The following is a 26,779-nucleotide window of genomic DNA, read 5'->3' on the forward strand; positions in this document are numbered from 1 at the left end:
TTTCATTTTATTCCTTTTCTGGAATTTCTAAGATGGTAGACTACTTTTTTGGTGGTTTGTATTTTCATTTTGTTTGGTCATTTTTCATGCATTAATACCAATAGGCACACTTCCACTACTGCATTTAAATTAGTCTATACATTTATTTTGAAATTAACTGGATACTTGTTATTTTTCCATGAAAAAAAACTCCTAGAAGAAACATTTATTATTTAAGTCAAGATTTCACTTTGCTATTTTCTTGTGATAAATTAGTCATCATTCTAAGACATATAATTTCATACAAATAAATTAGGGACATAAATATAAATTATTTTAATGAAGAAATATATGACTAAGATATTTGCCTATGTATATATACTTATATATGTATAGAATAACCCTAGAAACATACACAAAAAAACGGTGATACCTCATGGGAGGGGAAACTGCATAGCAGAAGGCAAAGGGTAAGAAAGATAGTTTTCTTTCCCTATGTGCTCTTTTGTCCCTTTGAATTTTGTACCATATGTATGTATTATCCTTTCAAATTTTTTTAAATTCAAAATATGTCTGTTGCACATGAAAGCAATGATGCTTTCTCTCAGGTGGATATCTGAAGCTATTTTCATTGTAGTCTCTCATTTAATATGTTGCTAGGTCTAACCTGTATGTATGGAATACTATTCAGTTGTGTGAAATAACTAGCCCATTATATTTACTCTTTAACTGAATATTAAATTTTTAATTGATATATTCTTACTTTTCCTAAAAATATTTACATTTAGAGTTCTATAAGTAGCACTATATTCTGTAAGAGTAGGTAGATATACAAAAAGATATTATCTAAATAATTTAATTATTAATTATATAAATAACAAATATTTATTATTAACTAATTCCCTTAAATAAAAAGCAGCTTTCCCTAAAAACCATCTTTACTTTTAATCCCCAAAATGTACAGTGGTTTAATCACAGAAATTCAATCTACAAATAACAGCTACTTCTGAAGAAAAAAATTGAGGAAAAAGGACAAAAACAATTATTAGAAGTATAATAAAAGATGACTTTCCAAATCTAGAAAATAGTAACATTTATGTGCCAGGCACTGTGCTCAGCACTTCATTCACCTTGCCTCACATAGTCTTCAAGTAATTCTATGAGGGAGGGTATATTAGTTAGATCTAAAGGACATCTCAAATAATTTAAAACAGCAGTAAGTTTTAGTAACCATATTCTCTAGTCAAACATAAGAAATAAAAACTTAATACTTAAGACTATAGTACAAACAAGAGCCCCAAAATATTTACAAGTTGTTTAAATTACTTATTAATGGATTAAAAGAAACTTAAAATACAAAAACAAGATAAAATATTAATATATTTTTTAAAGCTTAAATAAATCAGTAAGAAAACAAGACCTCATTTCATTCATGGACAACAGGTATAAGCAATTTTAGAAAGAAATTCTAGCAAGCAAACAGAAAAATTCCAAACCTTACCCCCAAAATGAAAATTACAAATATAAGAACAATTAATGAAAATACCCCAAACCAATTAAAACATTTTGGATTTAGCATTTTCATACAATATTGATTGCATTCCATGATTTACAGCTGATATAACCTATTAGCAACCATTTGACTGTCAAGTTATTGAAATAATTGCTCCTGTGATTCAATAAATTCTACTGCTTGAAATATATCTTTTCAAATTCAAAATAAGGAAAAAACCTGTATATGCCAAGGTATTTGTTTACTAAAGCAATATTTATGATAGTAAAGTGCCAAGGTGTTTGTTTACTAAAGCATTATTTATGATAGTAAAAAACTAGAAAACACAAGTAACCAAAAATAAAAAAGTTTAAAATAATGTTATACCCACTTGATTGAAAAGTATACAGGCATTAAAACAGATAGTGAAAACACTAGAAACATGGGTAATGCTTAAAATAATATTAAATTTATTTCTCTTCTAATTTTTCTCATGATTAGCATACTTTCTTAATTATAATATTAGAAGTTAGGATGCTCTAAAATTAATTTATTTACCTTATTTCATTATTTCAACACTAATATTCACTTTATATTTTCAGCATGTTTCATCTAAATTAACTGTAACAAGTTAATAGAAATAGTAAAATCTTTTGCCAGAAAAAAAAAGACCAACTCATTAGTCTTGCCTTAATTGTGTTTCTGTTTCTTTCAGATTTTCTATTTGTTCCAACATCCTTTCTTCTTGCTTTTTGCTATTCTAAAGATATAATTGATGTTGTTTATATTATTGTTTCAACAAAAATAAAATTGAAATATTAAAACCTCTGTCATCATAAAATTCATTTAGTTATATATAAAACAAAAGAATGAGCTATTAAACTTGGATAGATTCACAGTACTTTTCCAGCCTTACATAAATCTCTATACAGTGGATAAGAAAACAAGTCTTACTTGCTATTTCCCAGTGACACTCTGAGCTTTGTATCTTTTGTTCATACTGCTGTAACATCAGGGAACACTATTCTACTCATTGTTACCTACTGAACTCATAATTATCCATCTTTTAAGACCAAAATCAATGCTATGTTCTCTGAAACCTTCTCTTCCACCAAGGCAGAAGTGATCCTGTGAACTCTGATAACACTTTATCCCAAAAACAACACAAAAGACATACTAGTTTGTTTAAATTATTTGATCATTCATTATTTTTCTACTGAGTCATAAGCTCCTAAAGAGGAAGCATATTTTATTCATAACTGTATCCTCTAGAGTCTATAATTTACTTAATAAATACATTGAATTAATACCTCATAAAAACCATGATGCTTGAAATTACATTAACTTTATCAATGGGTAGCCTCTATATTTTGTTGCTATTATTACCATCTAAGGTCAATATGCATATTTTTCATCTCAAACAAAGTATCAGCTCTATGATAATCAGAATTTTAAGGCTGAAAGAATCATTAAGTCATCTATTCTAACCCCCTAATTTTACAGGTAAAAAAACTAAGTCACTGATAACTTTCGATTTCAACTCACATTAATATCTTCTTGCTGTTTCTTGAGTTCTAGGACCCTATCACTTGTTTCTTGTTTCAATTGTTTCTTTTCCAGTGAAAGCCTGTTGCAGCTGGCAGTTAGTTCAGTATTTTTAAGCCTATGTTTTAAAAACATGTCATACCAAACTATTTACACATGAAGTTATATGATGCACAATAAAATTCAAAATAATCTTAGGAGAAAGGGAGGAAGGGCTGAGGATATAAATGATTAAGATTGGCAATTAATTTCTAAAGCTGATGAAGTACATCTTGTTTCTTTATATTAATTCTACTTTGTATATGTTTGAAATTTTTCTATAATAAGTTTTTCAAGAAGTTATATATTGTGGTTCAAATCTCCCCACCATATCCACCCATACTTTTCCACAAATTTTAAAGAGTATATTATTTTCTTCATGTAATTTTCTCTTCCTAGTACACTGTTTCTCAGAACCTGTTTTGAAACTTACGATTTGATTAAAGTAGTACATGAGGATGAACTATTTTTAATTAAAATATTTTCATTAAAATTAATAGACTAGATTTAACCTTTGTGCACAACACTTAAACTGCTCCGCACTGCGAGATTACTGCTGTTACTGGTTGCAGCCAGGATCAATTTTAAATGAAGGAAGGGGAGCGTGTGGCTGTATGGAATGACTTCAGGAGCACCTATTATATCCTCCAACTTACTGGTAGTAGAGATTTATCAAAGAGCAGATAAAAGTTTTCATTAAAAAACGAAAAGTTGAAAAAGCAAATATACTAAGGGTAATAAACTTACACTAAAATATACATAATTAATCAATCTATACATTAAAAGGGATTTTGGTTAATAGATGATTTTACCCAGAACCCCTAAAAAGTACTGCTGAAAAGGTATCAGAAACAGGGCATGGAAGCTGAAAAGGAAGAGAAAACATGCTGAGTAAATAGCTTATTTCTCACTGTTTATCTAGAGTTGAAAAGTAACAAAAAAGGAAAAATAATGCTGATGTAGATTCACTATTTACTTCTGAGTAATCATACAATAATTATTTCCTCCCACTTCCTCTTAACATTAAACTTAATCATTCAATTAAATATTTTATTTGGGCAATATAAGAAATTAATTTGTATTCTGTCATTTCATCAATACAAATCTATGAAATAGTTTAGCAAAATAACAAAAATACATGGTTAAAACTGCAAATGACTATTTTTATAAACAACTAAATATCTGTAAGAAAAGTATTATGTTGATCTTCTAATGCAGATCTCAACTTTGTGATGTACTCTTTCTACATCAATGATATAAACTTTCCTTAGCAATGAAACTGATAAATTATTTTCATCTTCAAATAGTAATAAAACACTTTAAAACCATTCAAATAAATGCTGAATATGATTTACTACTTTATTATTAACTACCACAAAGCTTAGGAACTGAATATATAATCTATTTATAGACAGAAAACATACTTCTCATTTTCAAGCTCAGTTTTCAGCTCTTTAACCTGTTTTGAATAATGTTGCTCACTTGTCCCAACGGCAGTTAATTGTATTTCTAAATCATGTACTTTTTTCTGGAAAATAAACATGTATAATCATAGCAAATGTTTTTACAATTTTCTCATTCAAAAAGCATAATCACTCTATGGAATCAAGTCATATATTTGCCAAGTATTTGCTAAAAGTATATCAAATTTTTTTAATTAAAGACTTAATGTCATAACCATTGTAATTTTTAAACAGTGAGCAATGACAAATACAACAGAAATTCCAAATTGATATTCTTAAGCTCAACCAATAAAATTTTATTTATATTTATAAAATATTTTTATCAATTTTACTCAACAAAGTAAATAATTTCAATTAAAAGATTATATTATTAAGGAGAAACACATTAATAAATGAAATAAGGTAGTATCTTAAAACCTAAGCTGTTTTTACTAGTACAAAAAGATAGTTACAAAGAAATATCATTATGGACTGAAAACATACTTCTAAAAAATAAGAGACATATTCTAAAATTATAACATGAGCACTATAAAAACTATTGTACACTAAGAACTTAATAAAGGCTAAACTTTAAATGTATAAATTAAGAAATACTCAAGATATCAAGAAATGTAATAGTTATAAACCATAGTATTACACATACCATTGATATCTTAAATATCAACCTTTTTCTCTCACATAATAATATGGAGGTGTTCTACAGAGACATATTTTAAATCAATCATCAGCATATTAACTGTAGTAAGAACACATACTTTTTTTTTAAAAGGAATTTTGTGAAGAAGTCTTTCACAAAGCTAATAGCTACACCATAATCTATTCTGTAAATCTGTACTCTAACAAAATGTTTGAAAAGAAAAATGTATAATTTTTAAACAAACCTCTCTAGTTTGGAGAAGACCAGTTAGTTCTTGTTCTGTTCCTTTTAATTCTTCAGCAATCTTCTCAAAATGCTTCTTTTCATCTAAAAGCTTTTGGTTTTCTGCCTATTTAAGAACATTAACAAATCATGACAGCCAAAGCATACATACACATATGCAAAAGTAACCAAACTGCTTAAACAGACTGATGGAATTACAAGTTTGTCTTTGGCTAAAATTTTTTAGAAAGAAAAAACAAGTCCTTATTAGGTAAATTTTAGAACTTAATATGACGACAAAGGATTTAATAGACAAAGCCATGGTATATTTTTATTTTAAAAAATCACACAAGATCATTGAATTCAAACCTTCATTATGCATAAATCACTCCAATTGAGTAGCATTTATTAGTCACTCACTGTTCTGTCCATCCTGTTTGTCCTTATATAACACTAATATATGCTTCCCTGTAACTTTCATGCAGTGTTCATTGTTTTTCCTTTCTTAATCACATAGAAGTCTAACACCCTTTCACATGATACCTGACAAATATTTGGAGCGATTAATCATCATTCTCTAACATTTCTTTCAACTGTTCTAAAATCTCTAATTCTCATTATCATTCTTCCTAAATTACTTCATTCCCTCAGGATGGGCTTACCTTTTTAGTATATTATTTTAAATAAGACATCAAGAATTGAAATTAATGTTCTAGACAACCAAGGGTCAGCAAACTACAGCCAACAGGTCAAATCCAGCAGCTGCCTCTTTTACATAAAGCATTATTATAATATAGCTGATCTATTTGTTTATGCATTATCTATGCCTGTTCTACCCTGTAACAGCAAGGTTAAATAGCTACAAAAGAGACCATATGGGTCACAAAGACCAAAAATTTACTATTGGCCCTTTACACGAAAGTTTTTTCAACCTCTGCTCTAAAAGAGTCCTGTACAATACAATTTTCTGCAATAGCAGGAATATTTTCCACACTGTTCAATATGGGAGCTATTGAGCACTTCAAATGTGGCTGGCTATTAGAGCTGAGGAACTGACTTTAATTTTGATTTATTTTACTTAATTTAAATTGTAATGCCACATTTCATTAGTGGCTTACCATACTGGACAGCATAGTTCTAAAAACTGAGCAAGACCAAGTAGAATGCAATCATTATTCTTTAGTTTTGGGTGCTTAATTTCTATTAATTTCTCCTATATTTCAACAGAGTATATGTTTATGAACTCAATGTTTCTTCTGTTTACTGAAACATGAGATCACAACAATTTTATTAAAGGCTTGTCAACAAAAGGTCCTATACTAATAATGATAAAAACTAATTATAGCTATAGAGTTTGAATTTTATCTACAGGCAATGTAGAGCTATTTAAAGTTTTGATACAGCAATATAACATGATTATATTTGGAATTTAAAACACTAACCCTTGAAAGCAATATTGTATAACAACCAAACATCAGTAAAAAATAAATAAATGTCACCTGCTAAAAAAATTAAATACTTTTATAAAAGCTAACTCTGGCAATAATGTGTAGGAAGACCCAATTAAAATACAGGCTACATAAAAAGATATGTACAGGGGGGAGAGGGGAAGATGGCGACATTAGTGGGGCAGCGGAAATCTCCTCCCAAAATCGTATATGTATTTTAAAATATAACAAATAAAAATACGCCTAACAGAGAAACCAGAGGATGCAGTACAGCAGCCAGGCTACATCTACACCTGTGAGAACTCAGCACCTCACGAAAGGGATAAGATACAAGCTCCGGCCCAGCAGGACCCAAGCACTTCCCCCACCCCAGCACACCAGCGGGAGGAAAGGAGTCAGAGCGGGGAGGGAGTGGAAGTGTAGGACTTCTAAATAATCAGCCCTAGTAATCCACACTGGGAGCACTGACACACATTGCATGGTGTGCTGGATATTAGGGAAACAGAAAAGTAAAATGTGCGAGCAGGTCCCTGCAGCCAGCTCTCCTGGGACAAAAGAAAATCGAATGCTTTTTCAAAGTCTTAAAGGGACAGGGGCTTCATAGCTGGACAGAACCGTCCCGGTAGACTCAACCCAGCAGGCTGGGAAACCCGGGTAAATTCAGGCACCCTAACCCCCTGGGAGGCAACGCAGCCCTGAAGCCCCTCACGGCGATAAACACCCTGCCGTTCATTCCCTTTCCTGGGCAGCCCACGCGCAGCCACCTAGGCCAATACCATGGGTCGCCACCAGTGTGCAGCTGCCCGGCACAGGCAGAGGCATGAAGGGGTGCCGTTCTCGCAGGTGAGCACATTGGGCACACCTGCCTCTCCCCACAGGGCTCTGGACTGCCACCCTTGACGCAGCTCAGGAAATTAATCTGGAGCCTGCTCCCAGTGTGCGTGGGTAACCGGCACAGGCAGAAGAGACAGGCAAGGTGACCAGCAAGCAGGAACAGACTTTGTTCTCCCAGATAACACACATGCTACCTGCCTACAACTACCTCCATCACCATGAAAAGGCAAAAGAATTTGGTCCAGTTTAGAATCACTCAGACAACCCCTGAGAGAGGACCGGGGAAGATAGATTTAACCAATCTTCCTGAAAAAGAATTCAAAATAAAGGTCATAATGATTCTGATGGACCTGCAGAGAAATATGCAAGAGCTAAAGGATCAAATTGGGAGGGAGAAGACAGAAATAAAACAATCTCTGCAAGGACTTAAGAGCAAACTGAATGAGGTGCAAGAGACCGTTAATGGAATAGAAATCAGAGAACAGGAATACAGAGAAGCTGAGGCAGAGAGAGATAAAATGATCTCCAGGAATGAAAGAACATTAAGAGAACTGTGTGACCAATACAAATGCAACAATATTCCCATTATAGGGGTACAAAAAGAAAAACAGACAGAAAAAGGAATAGAAAGTGTATGTGAAGAAATAATTGCTGAAAACTTCCATAAAGTGGGGGAGGAAATAGTCTCTCAGACCAAGGAAGCCCAGAGAACTCCCAAAACAAGGGACCTAAGGAGGACAACACTAAGACATATAATAATTAAAATGGCAAAGATCAAAGAGAAGGACAGAGTATTAAAGGCAGCCAGAGAAAGAAAAAAGGTCACCTACAAAGGAAAACCCATCAGGCTATCATCAGACTTCTCAACAGAAACCTTACAGGCCAGAAGAGAATGGCATGATATATTTAATGCGATGAAACAGAAGGGCCTTGAGCCTAGAATACTGTATCCAGCATGATTATCACTTAAATATGAAGGAGGGGTTAAACAATTCCCAGACAAGCAGAAGTTGAGAGAATTTGCCTCCCACAAACCACCTCTACAGGGTACTTTAAAGGGACTGCTCTAGATGGAAGCACTCCTAAGGCTAAATAGATGTCAACATAGAAAATAAATCACAGCAAAGAAAGCAGACCAACCAAATACTAACTAAGGGCAAAAAATAAAATCAACAATGCACAAAAGTAGTCAAAAGAAACACAAAAGAGTACAGATTAAAACACCTAACATATAAAGAATGGAGGAGGAGGAATAAGAAGGGAGAGAAATAAAGAATCATCAGACTGTGTTTATAATAGCTCAATAAGTGAGTTAAGTTAGACGATTAGATAGCAAAGAAGCTACCCTTGAAACTTTGGTAACCATGAATCTAAAGCCTGCAATGGCAATAAGTACATATCTTTCAATAATCACCCTAAATGTAAATGGACTGAATGCACCAATCAAAAGACACAGAGTAACAGAATGGATAAAAAAGCAAGACCCATCTATACGCTGCTTACAAGAGATTCACCTTAAACCCAAAGACACACACAGACTAAAAGTCAAGGGATGGAAAAAGATATTTCATGCAAATAGGGAGAAAAAAGCATGTGTTCCAGGACTTCTATGAGACAAAATAGACTTCAAAACAAAGAAAGTAACAAGAGACAAAGAAGGACATTCCATAATTATAAAGGGGTCAGTCCAACAAGAGGATATAACCATTATAAATATATATGCACCCAAAACAGGAGCACCAGCATATGTGAAACAAATACTAACAGAATTACAGGAGGAAACAGAATGCAATGCATTTGTTCTAGGACACTTCAGCATACCACTCAGTTCAAAGGACTGATCAACGAGGCAGAAAATAAGTAAGGACACAGAGGCACTGAACAACACACTAGAACACATGGACCTAATAGACATCTACAGAACTCTACACCCAAAAGCAGTAGGATACACATTCTTTTCAAGTGCACATGGAAGTGAGGCCACAAAAAGAGCCTCAGTAAATTCAAAAAGATTGAAATTCTATCAACCAACTTCTCAAACCACAAAGGTATAAAACTAGAAATAAATTGTACAAAGAAAAAAAAAAGACTCACAAATACATTGAGGCTTAACAACATGTTCCTAAATAATCAATGGATCAATAATGATCAAATTAAAATATAGATCAAGCAATACGTGGAGACAAATGACAACAACAGCACAAAGCCCCAACTTCTGTGGGATGCAGCAAAGGCAGTTCTAAGAGGAAAGTATATAGCAATCCAGGCCTATTTATAGAAGGAAGAACAAACCCAAATGAATAGTCTAAAGTCACAATTAATAAAATTGGAAAAAGAAGAACAAATGAGGCCCAAAGTCAGCAGAAGGAGGGAAATAATAAAAATCAGAGAAGAAATAAAATTAAGAAGAATAAAATGATAGAAAAAAATCAATGAAACCAAGAGATGGTTCTTTGAGAAAATAAACAAAATAGATAAGCCTCTAGCCAGACTTATTAAGAGAAAAAAAGAATCTACACACATAAACAGAATCAGAAATGAGATAGGAAAAATCACGACGGACCCCACAGAAATACAAAGAATTATTAGAGAATACTATGAGAATATATATGCTAACGAGCTGGAAAACCTAAAAGAAATGGACAACTTCCTAGAAAAACACAACCTTCCAAGACTGACCAAGGAAGAAACAGAAAATCTCAATAGAACAATTACCAGCAACAAAATTGAATGGGTAATCAAAAAACTACCCAAGAACAAAACCCCCAGGCTAGAAGGATTTACTGCTGAATTTTATCAGACATACAGAGAAGACATAATACCCATTCTCCTTAAAGTTTTCCAATAAATAGAAGAGGAGGGAATACTTCCAAATTCATTCTATGAAGCCAGCATCACTCTAGTACCAAAACGAGGCAAAGAGCCCACTAAAAAAGAAAATTACAGACCAATATACCTGATGAACACAGATGCAAAAATACTCAACAAAATATTAGCAAACTGAATTCAAAAATACATCAGGAAGATCATACACCATGATCAAGTGGGATTCATCTCAGGGATACAAGGATGGTACAACATTCAAAAACCCATCAACATCATCCACCACATCTAAAAAAGGACAAAAACCACATGATCATCTCCATAGATGCTGAAAAACCATTTGACAAAATTCAACATTCATTCATGATAAAAACTCTCAACAAAATGGGTACAGAGGGCAAGTACTTCAACATAATAAAGGCCATATATGACAAACCCACAGCCAACATCATACTTAACAGCGAGAAGCTGAAAGCCTTTCCTCTAAGATCAGAAACAAGACAGGGAGGCCCACTCTCCCCACTGTTATTCAACATAGTATTAGAGGTCCTAGCCACAGCAATCAGACAAAACAAAGAAATACAAGGCATCCAGATTGGTAAAGAAGAAGTCAAACTGTCCCTATAGGCAGATGGCATGATATTGTACATAAAAAAACTGTAAAGACTCCACTCCAAAACTACTAGAATAGAAATCTGAATCAGCAAAGTAGCAGGATAGAAAATTAATACACAAAAATCTATTGCTTTCCTATACACTTAACAATGAACTAGAGAAAGAGAAATCAGGAAAACAACTCCATTCACAATTGCATCAAAAATAATAAAATACCTAGGAATAAACCTAACCAAGGAAGTGAAAGACCTATACCCTGAAAACTACAAGACGTTCTTAAGAGAAATTAAAGAGGACACTAACAAATGGAGACTCAGCCCATGCTCTTAACTAGGAAGAATTAATATTGTCAAAATGGCCATCCTGCCTAAAGCAATCTAGAGATTCAATGCAATCCCTATCAAAATACCAACAGCATTCTATAACGAACTGGAACAAATAGTTTTAAAATTCATATGGATACACCAAAGACCCCGAATAGCCAAAGCAATCCTGAGAAGGAAGGATAAAGCAGGGGGGGATCTTGCTTTCCAACTTCAAGCTCTACTACAAAACAGAGCCACAGATGAGTGGAACATGATAGAGAGTCCAGATATTAACCCAAACATATATGGTCAATTAATATATGATAAAGGAGCCATGGACATACAATGGGGAAATAACAGCCTTTTCAACAGCTGGTGTTGGCAAAACTGGACAGCTACATGTAAGAGAATGAAAGTGAATCATTGTCTAATCCCATACACAAAAGTAAATTTGAAATGAATCAAAGACCTGAATCTAAGTTATGAAACCATAAAACTCTTAGAAAAAAACATAGGCAAAAATCTCTTAGACATAAACATGAGCAACTTCTTCATGAACATATCTCCCTGGGCAAGGAAAACAAAAGCAAAAATGAACAAGTGGGACTACATCAAGCTGAAAAGCTTCTGTACAGCAAAGGACACCACCAACAGAACAAAAAGGTACCCTACAGTATGGGAGAATATATTCATAAATGAGAGATCCGATAAAGGGTTGACATCCAAAATTTATAAAGAGCTCATGCACCTCAACAAACAAAAAGCAAATAATCCAATTAAAAAATGGGCAGAGGAGCTGAATAGACAGTTCTCTGAAGAAGAAATTCAGATGGCCAACAGACACATGAAAAGATTCTCCACATTGCTAATCATCAGAGAAATGCAAATTAAAACCACAATGAGGTATCACCTCACACCAGTAAGGATTGCTACCATCGAAAGACAAACAACAACAAATGTTGGCAAGGTTGTGGAGAAAGTGGAACCTTCCTACACTGCTGGTGGGCATGTAAATTAGTTCAACCATTGTGGAAAGCAGTATGGAGGTTCCTCAAGAAGCTCAAAATAGAAATAACATTTGACCCAGGATTCCACTTCTAGGAATTTACCCTAAGAGTGCACCAACCCCATTTGAAAAAGACAGATGCACCCCTATGTTTATTGCAGCACTATTTACAATAGCCAAGAAATGGAAGCAACCTAAGTGTCCATCAGTAGATGAATGGATAAAGAAGATGTGGTACATATACACAATGGAATATTATTCAGCCATAAGAAGAAAACAAATCCTACCATTTGCAACAACATGGATGGAGCTAGAGGGTATTACGCTCAGTGAAATAAGCCAGGTGGAGAAAGACAAGTACCAAATGATTTCACTCATATGTGAAATATAAAACAAAGAAAACACTGAAGCAACAAAACAGCAGCACAATCACAGAACCCAAGAATGGACTAACAGTTACCAAAGGGAAAGGGACTGGGGAGGTTGTCTAAGAAGGGAGGGATAAGTTGGGGGGAAAGAGAAAGGGAGCATAATGATTAGCATGTATAATGTGGGGGGCGGTGCAAGGGGAGGGCTGTGCAACACAGAGAAGACAAGCAGTGATTCTACAGCATCTTACTACGCTGATGGACAGTGACTATAATGGTGTTTGTGTGGGGGGGACTTGGTGATGGGTGGAGTCTAGTAAACATAATGTTCCTCATGTAATTGTAGATTAATGATACTAAAATAAAAAAATTAAAAAAACATTATCCTAAGTATAAAAAAAAAGAAAAGAAATATAGGCATACCTCATTTTATTACACTTCACTTTATTGCACTTTGCAGATACTGCATTTCTTACAAATACAAGGTTTGTGACAACCCTGCATCAAGCAGGGCTATCAGCAGTGTTTTTCCAACGTGTTTATTTTGTGCCCCTGTGTCACATTTTGGTAATTCTCATAATATTTCAAACTTTCATTATTATTGTATCTGTAATGGTGTTCTGTGAACAGTGATCTTTAATATTACTATTGTTATTGTTTAGGGAAGCATGAAATGCACCCATATAAGATAGCAAACTTAATCAATAAATGTGTGTTCTGACTACTCCACTGACCAGCCATCTTTCTCCCTCCCCTTTGGTGTCTGTATTCCCTAAGACACAATAATAATGAAATTAGGCCAATTAATAACCTTGCAATAGCCTCTAGTGACAAGTGAAAGGAAGACTTACACATCTCTCGTGTTAAATCCAAAGCTAGAAATGATTAAGCTTAATGAGGAAGACATCTCAAAAATTGAGACAGGCCAAAAGCTAGGTATCTTGCAACAAACAGCCAAATTGTGAATGCAAAGGAAAAGTTCTTGAAGGAAATTAAAAGTGTATTCCAGTGAACACACAAATGATACAAACTGATATAGACTTATTGCTGATGTGGAAAAAGTTCCAGTGGTCTGGACAGAAAATCAAACCGCCACAACAAAGCCTAGTTCAGAGCAAGGCTCTAACTCTCTTCAATTCTATGAAGGCTGAGAGAGGTGAGGAAGCTGCAGAAGAAAAGTCTGAAGTTAGCAGAGGTTGGTTCATAAGGTTTAAGAAAAGAAGCTGTCTCCATAACATAAAAGTGCAAGGTGAAGTAGGAAGACCTGATGTAAAAGCTGTACCAACTTATCCAGAAGATCTAGCTAAGATAATTTATGAAGGTAGCTACATTAAACAACATATTTGCAATGTAGACAAAACAGCTTTATATCAGAAGATGCCATCTAGGACTTTCATAGCTAGGGAAAAGTCAATGCTGACTTCAAAGGACAGGCTGACTCTCATGCTAAAGGGTCTAACACAGCTGGTGATTTTAACGTGAAACCAGGGCTTATTGACCATTCTGAAAATCCTATGGCCCTTAAGAATTTTGTTAAATCTACTCTGTGCTCTATAAATAGAACAAAGCCTAGATGATAGCACATCTGTTTGCAACACAGTTTACTGCATGTTTGAAGCCGACAGTGAGACCTACTTCTCAGAGAAAAAGATTTCTTTCAAAATATTACTGCTCATTGACAATGCACCAGGTAATCCAAGAGCTCCAATGGAGATGTACAGAGATACTTGTTGTTTCCATGCCTGCTAACACAACATCCATTCTGTTATGCAGCCAATGGATCAAAGAGTAATTTAGACTTTCAAGTCTTATGATTTAACAAACACATTTCATAAAGCTATAGATGCTAATTAACAGTGATTCCTCTAATGGACTAGGAAAATTCAACTGAAAACCTTCTGGAAAAGATTTACCATTCTAGATGCCATTCAGAAACATTCATGACTCATGGGAATAGGTCAAAATACCAACATTAACAGGATGTGGAAGAAGTTAATTCCAACCCTCACAGTTACTTTGAGGGGTTCAAGACCTCAATAGAGGAAGCAATCATTTTTTTCACAGAACTAGAAATATGCCTCTTCTGGATATTTATCCAAGGAAAACTAAAACACTAACTCAAAAAGATATATATGCCTCTATATTTACTGAAGCATTAGCCAAGATATGGAAGCAACCTAAGTGTCCATCAATAGATGAATGGATAAAGATGTGGTATATACATAATGGGGCACTATCATCCATAAAAAAGGATTAAATCTTGCCATTTGTGACAACATGGGTAGACCTATGCTAAGTGAATAAGAGAAAAACAAATACTATATGATTTCCCTTACATGTGGAATTTAAAAAACAAACAAAAACCCAGAAATAGACTCATAAATACAGAGAACAAAATGGTAGTCGCAACAGGGAACTGGAGTGGGAGTGATGAGCAAAATACGTGAAGGGGATAAAGAGGTACAAACTTCCAATTATAAAATAAATAAGTCACAGTGTACAGCATGGAGAATATAGTTGGTAATATGTAATAACTCTGTATGGTAACTACACTTACTGTGTATTTTGTATTGGCATTTGTAAGGTATATAAATGTTAAATCACTATGTTGCACACTTGAAACTAATATAGTATTGTGCTAACTATATTTCCATAAAAATATTTTAAAATTAAACAAACAAAAAGACTTCAGTGGAGGAAGTAACTGCAGATGTGGTGGAAACAGCAAGAGAGTCAGAATTAGAAGTGAAGCCTGAAGATTGGCTGAACTGCTGCAATCTCATGACAAAGTTTTTACAGATAAGGAGTTGCTTCTTACAGATGAGCAAAAAGGTGGTGTCTGGAGATGGAATCTACTCCTGGTGAAGATACTGTGAAGACTGCTGAAATTAACAAGGGATTTAGAATATTGTTACCTTAGTTGATAGAGCAATGGCAGAGTTTGAGAGGGCTGATTCAAATTTTGAAAGACGTTCTACTGTGGGTAAAGTGCTATCAAATGGCTTGGCATGCTACAGAGATACCATTAATGAAAGGAAGAGTCAACTGCTGCAGCAAACTTCACTGGTTTCTTATTTTAAGAAATTGCCACAACCACCCAAACCTTCAGCAATCACCACCCTAATAAGTCAGCAGCCGTCAACATTAAGACAAAAGATTAAAACTCACTGAAAGCCCAGATGATAGTTAACAATTTTTAGCAATAAAGTACTTTTAATTAAGTTATATAAATTGTTTTAAACATAATGCTACTGCATACTTAATAGGCTATATATAGTGTAAATATAACTTCTATATGACTGGAAAACCAAAAAATTCATTTGAGTCATTTTATTGCAATATTCACTTTATTGCAATGGTTTAGAACCAAACTCGCAATATCTCCAAGGTATGCCTGTATATGTATAGCTATAACATAACATGTATAGGACCCATATGCTGAAAACTACAAAATGCCAATAAAAGAATAAAGGAAGATCTATATAAATGGAGAGAGATACCACGTTCATGTACAGGGAGATGCAACATACAGTAATGATATTAATTCAATTTGATCTATAGATTTCACACAATTCTAATTAAAATTCTAATAAGATTTTCTTAGATATAGAAAAAGTGATGCTAATATTGATATGGAAAAATAAAGGCATTAAAATAATTAAAACAATTTTGAAAAAGAATAAAGCTGGAGGAATCACACTACCCAAATCTAACATAGTATAAAGCTACCGTAATCACCGATATATTGGTAAATGGACAGACAGACCAAGGAAACAGAAATAATCCAGAAATAGAAGCACACAAATACGTGTAACTGATTTTTTATAAATGTGCAAAACCAAGTTAATGGAAAAAAGGAGAGTCTTTTTAACAAATGGTAATATGCTACATTGATCCAAAGTATTTAAATATTAAATATCTCTCAAAATCATCCACTTTTCTCACTACCACGACCACCTCCCAACCTAAGTTATGCTCATTTCTTCTCCGCTACTGTGATTGACCGTTTACTCTAAACTGTTCTATCTTAATACACTGTTCTCCATACTACAAGCCAGTGGGCTTTTCAAAATGCAAATCTGCAAAGTCATTTCCTGCTGAAATCCTTTAGAGATTCCATTCCTCTTAAAATAAATACAAAATTATCTTGATACCATTTAAAAGGCCATGAATTGCCAGGATCCTACTACCTAATTCTCTAGCCTCATTTTGCACCACTCTCTTCCCTTCACTGCATGTTGTACTCAACCATACTCCTGTCCATCAAAAGACCTTTAAGACCTTTGCATAAAATATTTCCTCTACCTGATAAGATAAATCCCTTCCTTCTCTGGATTTCAGTTCAATCTTCATTTTTTCAAAAAAACCTCTCCTTGCCTCTAACTAGTTCAAATCCCTTTATTATAGACCTCATAGCACTGTGAACTAATCCTTTATTGCCCTTGTCACCACTGGAATATTACCTTTGACTGCTTGTATTTAAGTATGATTATTTCATGACTGTACCTCCATGAAAGAAGGATATGCATCCATTTGCTTCCCACTGTATCCCCAGAGTTTAGTATAATAGGAACTCAACAAATATTTATTAAATGAGCAAATGTATTATCTTTTTCATCCCTTTATAACTACTCTATGACATATGTATAATTTATTTTCCCCATTTCACACATGGAAAAATTGAGGCTTTGGGAGTTTAGGTAAATTTCTCTAGGTCATACAGCTAAGAAGTAAAGACCTGGATACCAATTGAAGCATTATGATCCTAAGGACCAAGATATTAATTATGTTCTATTGCTGTTCAAATACAACAAAACCCTAAACCAATCCTTGTTCATGTAGGTGTAAATCTTTATAGTAAAAATAATGCTTTAGTATTCATTCATTCAGGAAATATTTATAAAATGCTTACAAAGTGTCAGTCAGTATGCTACGTACTGGTGTTACAGGACATAGGTTCTTAATCCTTTTGGAGTGCACATTCATTCCACTATTTATTTATTGAGCACCTACTATGTGCCATCTACTGTGCTAGGTAAAAGGAGGTCGAAAGGGTGAATAAAGCTTTAAATAATTATACCAAAAATAATTTCACTTGTGATAAGTTCAGGGTTCTCTGGGAACAAGCTATACAGAGACCTAAACTAACTTAAAATATCAGGAGATATTTCCTAAAGAATTGATATTTAAGCTGAGACTTGATATATAAGTATACATTATCAAATCTGAAAGCAATACAAGCATTATTATTATTTACAAGAATCTGTACAAAAAGCAATTCAGTGGAGAAAGGATAAGCATTTGGAAATAACATTTCCAAGAGATGGAAGAATTAGGAGTTGCAAAATCACATAGACATGTAATAGTTTAAACCCAAAATCAAGTATCTATAGTCATAAACAATATTGTCTTTTATAGTAAGTATTGATAAACTACAGCCTCTAAGAATGAGCCTATAGTCTCCATTTGTAGGCCCTTGGTGTAAGAATGGTTTCTACATTTTTACAAAGTTGTTAAAAATAAAAGAACCCAGGGGAGGGGCAGAAGATGGCGGCGTGAGTAGAGCAGCGGAAATCTCCTCCCAAAACAACATATATCTATGAAAATATAACAAAGACAACCCTTCCTAGAATAAAGACCAGAGGACACAGGACAATATCCAGACCACATCCGCACCTGAGAGAACCCAGCGCCTCGCGAAGGGGGTAAGATACAAGCCCCGGCCCCGCGGGAGCCTAGCGCCCCTCCCCCCCAGCTCCCGGAGGGAGAAGAGCAGGCAGAGCAGGAGGGAGACGGAGCCCAGGACTGCCGAACACCCAGCCCCAGCCATCCGGGCCAGAGTGCAGGGTGCTCGATACTAGTAAAACAGGGCAGCAAGAACAGTGAGCAGGCACTGGAGGCTGGGCGACAGAGGGCATAAGAAAAGCGCGCGACCATTTTTTTTTGCTTTTTTGCTGTTTTGTTTTGGCGAGCGCTTTTTGGAAGTCTTAAAGGGATAGGGACCCCAATACTAGGGAAACAGGGCAGAAAGACCGGTGAGCAGAGGCCTGAGGCTGGCACCGCAGAATAAAGAAAAACGAATGACCACCTTTTTTTTTTTTTTTTAATTAAAAAAATTTTTTTTTCTTTTTTTTTGGGTGGGCGTTGTTTTGTTTTGGAGGGTGCTTTTTGGAAGTCTTAAAGGGGCAGGGCGGGACACTTAATCCAGAGGTAGGGAATCCGGGATCTCTGGGCACCCTAACCCCTGGGCTGCAGGGAGCAGGGAGGCCCCTTACGGAGATAAATAGCCTCCCAGCCGCTCCTGCTCCAACGCGACTCCACCATTTTGGAGTAGCTGCCCGAGCCAGGCCACGCCCACAGCAACAGCGAAGATTAACTCCACAGCAGCCGGGCAGGAAGCAGAAACCCTATCTGCGCGCAGCTGCGCAGCACAAGCCACTACAGGCCGCTGTTCTCCCAGGAGAGGAGGGCCACAAACCAACAAGAAAGGAAGTCCTTCCAGCCGTCACTCGTCCCAGTTCTGCCGACTATTCCTATCACCATGAAAAGGCAAAGCTACAGGCAGACAAAGATCACAGAGACAACACCAGAGAAGGAGACAGACCTAGCCAGTCTCCCTGAAAAAGAATTCAAAATAAGAATCATAAACATGCTGACAGAGATGCAGAGAAATACGCAAGAGAAATGGGATGAAGTCCGGAAGGAGATCACAGATGCCAGAAAGGATATCGCAGAAATGAAACAAACTCTGGAAGGGTTTATAAGCAGAATGGATAGAATGCAAGAGGCCATTGATGGAATTGAAATCAGAGAACAGGAACGCATAGAAGCTGACATAGAGAGAGACAAAAGGATATCCAGGAATGAAACAACATTAAGAGAACTGTGTGACCAATCCAAAAGGAACAATATCCGTATTATAGGGGTCCCAGAAGAAGAAGAGAGAGGAAAAGAGATGGAAAGTATCTTAGAAGAAATAATTGCTGAAAACTTCCCCACACTGGGGGAGGAAGTAATCGAACAGACCACGGAAATACACAGAACCCCCAACAGAAAGGATCCAAGAAGGGCAACACCAAGACACATAATAATTAAAATGGCAAAGATCAAGGACAAGGAAAGAGTGTTAAAGGCAGCTAGAGAGAAAAAGGTCACCTATAAAGGGAAACCCATCAGGCTAACGTCATATTTCTCAACAGAAACCCTACAGGCCAGAAGAGAATGTCATGATATATTTAATACAATGAAACAGAAGGGCCTTGAACCAAGGATACTGTATCCAGCACGACTATCATTCAAATATGACGGTGGGATTAAACAATTCCCAGACAAACAAAAGCTGAGGGAATTTGCTTTCCACAAACCACCTCTACAGAACATCTTACAGGAACTGCTCTAGATGGGAGCACTCCTAGAAAGAGCACAGCACAAAACACCCAACATATGAAGAATCGAGGAGGAGGAACAAGAAGGGAGAGAAGAAAAGAATCTCCAGATAGTGTATATAACAGCTCAATAAGCGAGCTAAGTTAGGCAGTAAGATACTAAAGAGGCTAACCTTGAACCTTTGGTAACCACGAATTTAAAGCCTGCAATGGCAATAAGTACATATCTTTCAATAGTCACCCTAAATGTTAATGGGTTGAATGCACCAATCAAAAGACACAGAGTAACAGAATGGATAAAAAAGCAAGACCCATCTATATGCTGCTTACAAGAAACTCACCTCAAACCCAAAGACATGTACAGACTAAAAGTCAAGGGATGGAAAAACATATTTCAAGCAAACAACAGTGAGAAGAAAGCAGGGGTTGCAGTACTAATATCAGATAAAATAGACTTCAAAACAAAGAAAGTAACAAGAGATAAAGAAGGACACTACATAATGATAAAGGGCTCAGTCAAACAAGAGGATATAACCATTCTAAATATATATGCACCCAACACAGGAGCACCAGCATATGTGAAACAAATACTAACAGAACTAAAGGGGGATATAGACTGCAATGCATTCATTCTAGGAGACTTCAACACACCACTCACCCCAAAGGATAGATCCACTGGGCAGAAAATAAGTAAGGACACGGAAGCACTGAACAACACAGTAGAGCAGATGGACCTAATAGACATCTATAGAACTCTACATCCAAAAGCAGCGGGATATACATTCTTCTCAAGTGCACATGGAACATTCTCCAGAATAGACCATATACTAGGACACAAAAAGAGCCTCAGAAAATTCCAAAAGATTGAAATCCTACCAACCAACTTTTCAGACCACAAAGGCATAAAACTAGAAATAAACTGTACAAAGAAAGCAAAGAGGCTCACAAACACATGGAGGCTTAACAACATGTTCCTAAATAATCAATGGATCAATGACCAAATCAAAATGGAGATCCAGCAATATATGGAAACAAATGACAACAACAACACTAAGCCCCAACTTCTGTGGAACACAGCAAAAGCAGTCTTAAGAGGAAAGTATATAGCAATCCAAGCATATTTTAAAAAGGAAGAGCAATCCCAAATGAATGGTCTAATGTCACAATTATCAAAATTGGAAAAAGAAGAACAGATGAGGCCTAAGGTCAGCAGAAGGAGGGACATAATAAAGATCAGAGAAGAAATAAATAAAATTGAGAAGAATAAAACAATAGCAAAAATCAATGAAACCAAGAGCTGGTTCTTCGAGAAAATAAACAAAATAGATAAGCCTCTAGCCAGACTTATTAAGAAGAAAAGAGAGTCAACACAAATCAACAGTATCAGAAACGAGAAAGGAAAAATCACGACGGACCCCACGGAAATGCAAAGAATTATTGGAGAATACTATGAAAACCTATATGCTAACAAGCTGGGACCCCTAGGAGAAATGGACAACTTCCTAGAAAAATATAACCTTCCAAGATTGACCCAGGAAGAAACAGAAAATCTAAACAGACCAATTAACAGCAACGAAATTGAAGCGGTAATCAAAAAACTACCAAAGAACAAAACCCCCGGGCCAGATGGATTTACCTCGGAATTTTATCAGACATACAGGGAAGACATAATACCCATTCTCCTTAAAGTTTTCCAAAAAATAGAGGAGATGGGGATACTCCCAAACTTATTCTATGAAGCTAACATCACCCTAATACCAAAACCAGGCAAAGACCCCACCAAAAAAGAAAACTACAGACCAATATCCCTGATGAACGTAGATGCAAAAATACTCAACAAAATATTAGCAAACCGAATTCAAAAATACATCAAAAGGATCATACACCATGACCAAGTGGGATTCATCCCAGGGATGCAAGGATGGTACAACATTCGAAAGTCCATCAACATCATCCACCACATCAACAAAAAGAAAGACAAAAACCACATGATCATCTCCATAGATGCTGAAAAAGCATTTGACAAAGTTCAACATCCATTCATGATAAAAACTCTCAGCAAAATGGGAATAGAGGGCAAGTACCTCAACATAATAAAGGCCATCTATGATAAACCGACAGCCAACATTATATTGAACAGTGAGAAGCTGAAAGCATTTCCTCTGAGATCGGGAACTAGACAGGGATGCCCACTCTCTCCACTGTTATTTAACATAGTTGGAGGTCCTAGTCACGGCAATCAGACAAAATAAAGAAATACAAGGAATCCAGATTGGTAAAGAAGAAGTTAAACTGTCACTATTTGCAGATGACATGATACTGTACATAAAAAACCCTAAAGACTCCACCCCAAAACTACTAGAACTGATATCGGAATACAGCAAAGTTGCAGGATACAAAATCAACACACAGAAATCTGTGGCTTTCCTATACACTAACAATGAACCAACAGAAAGAGAAATCAGGAAAACAACTCCATTCACAATTGCATCAAAAAAAATAAAATACCTAGGAATAAACCTAACCAAAGAAGTGAAAGACTTATACTCTGAAAACTACAAGTCACTCTTAAGAGAAATTAAAGGGGACACTAACAGATGGAAACTCATCCCATGCTCATGGCTAGGAAGAATTAATATCGTTAAAATGGCCATCCTGCCCAAAGCAATATACAGATTTGATGCAATCCCTATGAAACTACCAGCAACATTCTTCAATGAACTGGAAAAAATAATTCAAAAATTCATATGGAACCACCAAAGACCCCGAATAGCCAAAGCAATCCTGAGAAAGAAGAATAAAGTAGGGGGGATCTCACTCCCCAACTTCAAGCTCTACTATAAAGCCATAGTAATCAAGACAATTTGGTACTGGCACAAGAGCAGAGCCACAGACCAATGGAACAGACTAGAGAATCCAGACATTAACCCAGACATATATGGTCAATTAATATTTGATAAAGGAGCCATGGACATACAATGGCGAAATGACAGTCTCTTCAACAGATGGTGCTGGCAAAACTGGACAGCTACATGTAGGAGAATGAAACTGGACCATTGTCTAACCCCATATACAAAAGTAAACTCAAAATGGATCAAAGACCTGAATGTAAGCCATGAAACCATTAAACTCTTGGAAGAAAACATAGGTGAAAACCTCTTAGACATAAACATGAGTGACCTCTTCTTGAACATATCTCCCCGGGCAAGGAAAACAACAGCAAAAATGAGTAAGTGGGACTATATTAAGCTGAAAAGCTTCTGTACAGCAAAAGACACCATCAATAGAACAAGAAGGATCCCTACAGTATGGGAGAATATATTTGAAAATGACACATCCGATAAAGGCTTGACGTCCAGAATATATAAGGAGCTCACACGCCTCAACAAACAAAAAACAAATAACCCAATTAAAAAATGGGCAGAGGAACTGAACAGACAGTTCTCCAAAAAAGAAATACAGATGGCCAACAGACACATGAAAAGATGCTCCACATCGCTAATTATCAGAGAAATGCAAATTAAAACTACAATGAGGTATCACCTCACACCAGTAAGGATGGCTGCCATCCAAAAGACAAACAACAACAAATGTTGGCGAGGCTGTGGAGAAAGGGGAACCCTCCTACACTGCTGGTAGGAATGTAAACTAGTTCAACCATTGTGGAAAGCAGTATGGAGGTATATCAAAATGCTCAAAACAGACTTACCATTTGACCCAGGAATTGCACTCCTAGGAATTTACCCTAAGAACGCAGCAATCAAGTTTGAGAAAGACAGATGCACCCCTATGTTTATCGCAGCACTATTTACAATAGCCAAGAATTGGAAGCAACCTAAATGTCCATCGAGAGATGAATGGATGAAGAAGATGTGGTACATATACACAATGGAATACTACTCAGCCATAAGAAAAGGGCAAATCCAATCATTTGCAGCAACATGGATGGAGCTGGAGGGTATTATGCTCAGTGAAACAAGCCAAGCGGAGAAAGAGAAATACCAAATGATTTCACTTATCTGTGGAATATAAGAACAAAGGAAAAACTGAAGGAACAAAACAGCAGCAGAATCACAGAACTCAAGAATGGACTAACAGGTACCAAAGTGAAAGGGACTGGGGAGGACGGGTGGGTAGGGAGGGATAAGGGGGGGAGAAGTAGGGGGGTATTAAGATTAACATACATGGGGGGGTAGGAGAAAAGGGAGGGCTGTACAACACAGAGAAGGCAAGTAGTGATTCTACAACATTTTGCTATGCTGATGGACAGTGACTGTAAAGGGGTTTATAGGGGGGACCTGGTATAGGGGAGAGCCTAGTAAACATAATATTCGTCATGTAAGTGTAGATTAGTGATACCAAAAACAAAGCAAAAAAAAAAAAAAGGGCAGTTCCTGTGTGGTAACCTCCAACGAGTTCTACACAAGGGTATAAAGGGCATATAAAAGTGTAGGCAAAGGGTCTGTTTGTGTTTCTACAGAGGATCAAAGCCTAATTGGGCTACCCCGAAAATGAACTAAGATACGATATGAGAAAGAACTTCCAACATCTGCACTCTCTGGAAGACTCATGCCAGAAGATGATCATCAAAAAACCCCAACAAAGATCCACACACTGCTACAGCTATAGATGCACTCATCCCACCAGTTCCTGGACTTGCCATGGGAATGAGGAAGGAGATATCTAAGCTGGCCTGTGCATACAGTAAAACAACAAATTTGACTGGATCTATACTGTTGGAACTCAACCAAGAATTTGGAGAAGTGCAAATTGTAGCGCTCCAAAGTCTTACAACTACAGACTATTTACTGTTAAAAGAACATATGGCATGTGAACAGTCCCCAGGAATGGGTTGTTTTAATTTGTCTGATTTCTCTCAGACTGTTCAAGTTCAGTTGGACAATATCCACCATATCATAGATAAGTTTTCACAAATGCCTAAGGTGCCTTAATGGTTTTCTTGGTTTCACTGGAGATGGCTGGTAATTACAGATATGATTTGGTTATGTAACTATACTCCTATTATGTTAATGTGTGTGTGCAATTTAAGTAGTAGCTTAAAACCTATATATGCTGAAGTTACTCTACAAGAAGATATGTCAAAGAAATAATCAATCTTCCCATGTTTTCTTCCGTCTGCTACTTCTATAGCTTTTCTTCTTCCTTCCTAATTACAACCCTTAAATAGAATTCGTGCCTCATATCAAATTTACTGAGTATCATAACTCCTCCAAGTGGTAAAGATACCTCAAGACAAATGCTGGGCATAGAAGTCACAGGGCATAAACATGCAAAGAAGTAAAAAGCTAACCTTTTCAAACAATAAGGCTTCCCTCTCACTTACCAACTTCACATTTCCCTGTATGGCCCCGGAAGATGACTGGTTAGCCAGAGACGGGTAAGATTCCTCAAGGGAGGAACAACCTAAGACAGGCACAGTCGCAGGGGGGCCATCAGGTGAGAAATTGGGGATCAACAGAGGTGAGGCTTAGAACCTCACCCCCCCTGTTCTGAGAGAAATCTTCTGCATACGTGGATGTTTTATTGCCCTGGTCTAGCTTGGATTAACACATAGTCTACAGGCACACACCTGATCATCTACATTTGCTCTCTTACAACACTAAACTATGATTTCTACCTTTATCTTGTATCTACCTACCACTTCAGCATTTTATTAAAAATAATAATAATAAAGAGAGAAATGTGGTATCCACATATAAATCAAGTATAAAAACCAAATGAGTATTCATATTTGAACTGTTTAGAGTTCATAATGCATGAGCAAAACCGAAAGTTTCTGTGATGACTGCCCTTGTACTGTTCACTATGTAACTTATTCATTATGTAAGAATTTGTTCTACATGTAAGAACTTGTTTGTTATGCCTCAGAAGATTGGAGACTGACGAAAATTAGGCTTGGGGTGGATTAATGATTGTGCATTGAGCATTGACTCCCCTATACAGAACTTTATTGTCATTAACAACCATTTGATCAATAAATATGAGAGATGCCCTCACAAAAAAAAAAAAAAAGGACAGACTTCCAATGGTAAAATAAATAAGTAACCGGGATGTAATGTATAGCATAAGGAATATAGTCAAGATATTGTAACAGCTTGGTAGGGTGATAGCTGGAACCTAGAATTATGTATATAAATGTTCTACCACTGTGTTGTACACTTGAAACTAATGTAATGTAATACTGTGCGTCAACTACCCTTCAATAAAAAATAATTATTTAAAAAAAAAAATAAAAAAAAAATAAATAAATAAAAGAACCCAAAATGAGGAAAACAAGGAGGGGAGGGGAGGGTCATGGAAGGGAGAGGATGAGGGGAAAATTAACATTCTGTATATAGCCACAAAGCCTAAAATATTTACTATCTAGTCCTTTACAGAAAAGTTTGTCAACCAATAGTCTATACATTGTAATCAATTAAAATATAATGAAGCTTTATCTTAACAAATTCATTAAACATGAATCTACCTGAACCCAAAACACAGGTACTTAATATATATCATACAAATCTTTCTTGAAATTGTAGCTTTGTGGCTCAAAGGATTAAAGGTACATGCATATACGATCTTACTTAAATGTACTGTCAATACATGTTCAAA

The 26,779-nt window shown here is 35.8% G+C and overlaps 1 protein-coding gene across 7 annotated transcripts in view; it reads right to left on the reverse strand.

The window, feature by feature from the left end:
* Positions 1-26,779, reverse strand: part of SYCP1 (synaptonemal complex protein 1) — a 131,011-nt gene that overhangs the window by 54,213 nt on the left and 50,019 nt on the right. For 6 of the 7 annotated variants that reach the window (XM_057500502.1, XM_057500503.1, XM_057500501.1 and 3 more), the window contains exons 17-18: positions 5,400-5,504; positions 4,480-4,583 (exon numbers count right to left, since the gene is read on the reverse strand). In XM_057500502.1, the coding sequence (XP_057356485.1) occupies positions 4,480-4,583; positions 5,400-5,504 (209 nt within the window). Of the gene's footprint in view, positions 1-2,160; positions 2,232-3,016; positions 3,135-4,479; positions 4,584-5,399; positions 5,505-26,779 lie in introns of all 7 variants that reach the window. The other variant, XM_057500504.1, reaches the window with a different exon arrangement.

This window comes from Manis pentadactyla, chromosome 4, assembly GCF_030020395.1.
Source record: "Manis pentadactyla isolate mManPen7 chromosome 4, mManPen7.hap1, whole genome shotgun sequence".
NCBI classification, from domain to species: domain Eukaryota; kingdom Metazoa; phylum Chordata; class Mammalia; order Pholidota; family Manidae; genus Manis; species Manis pentadactyla.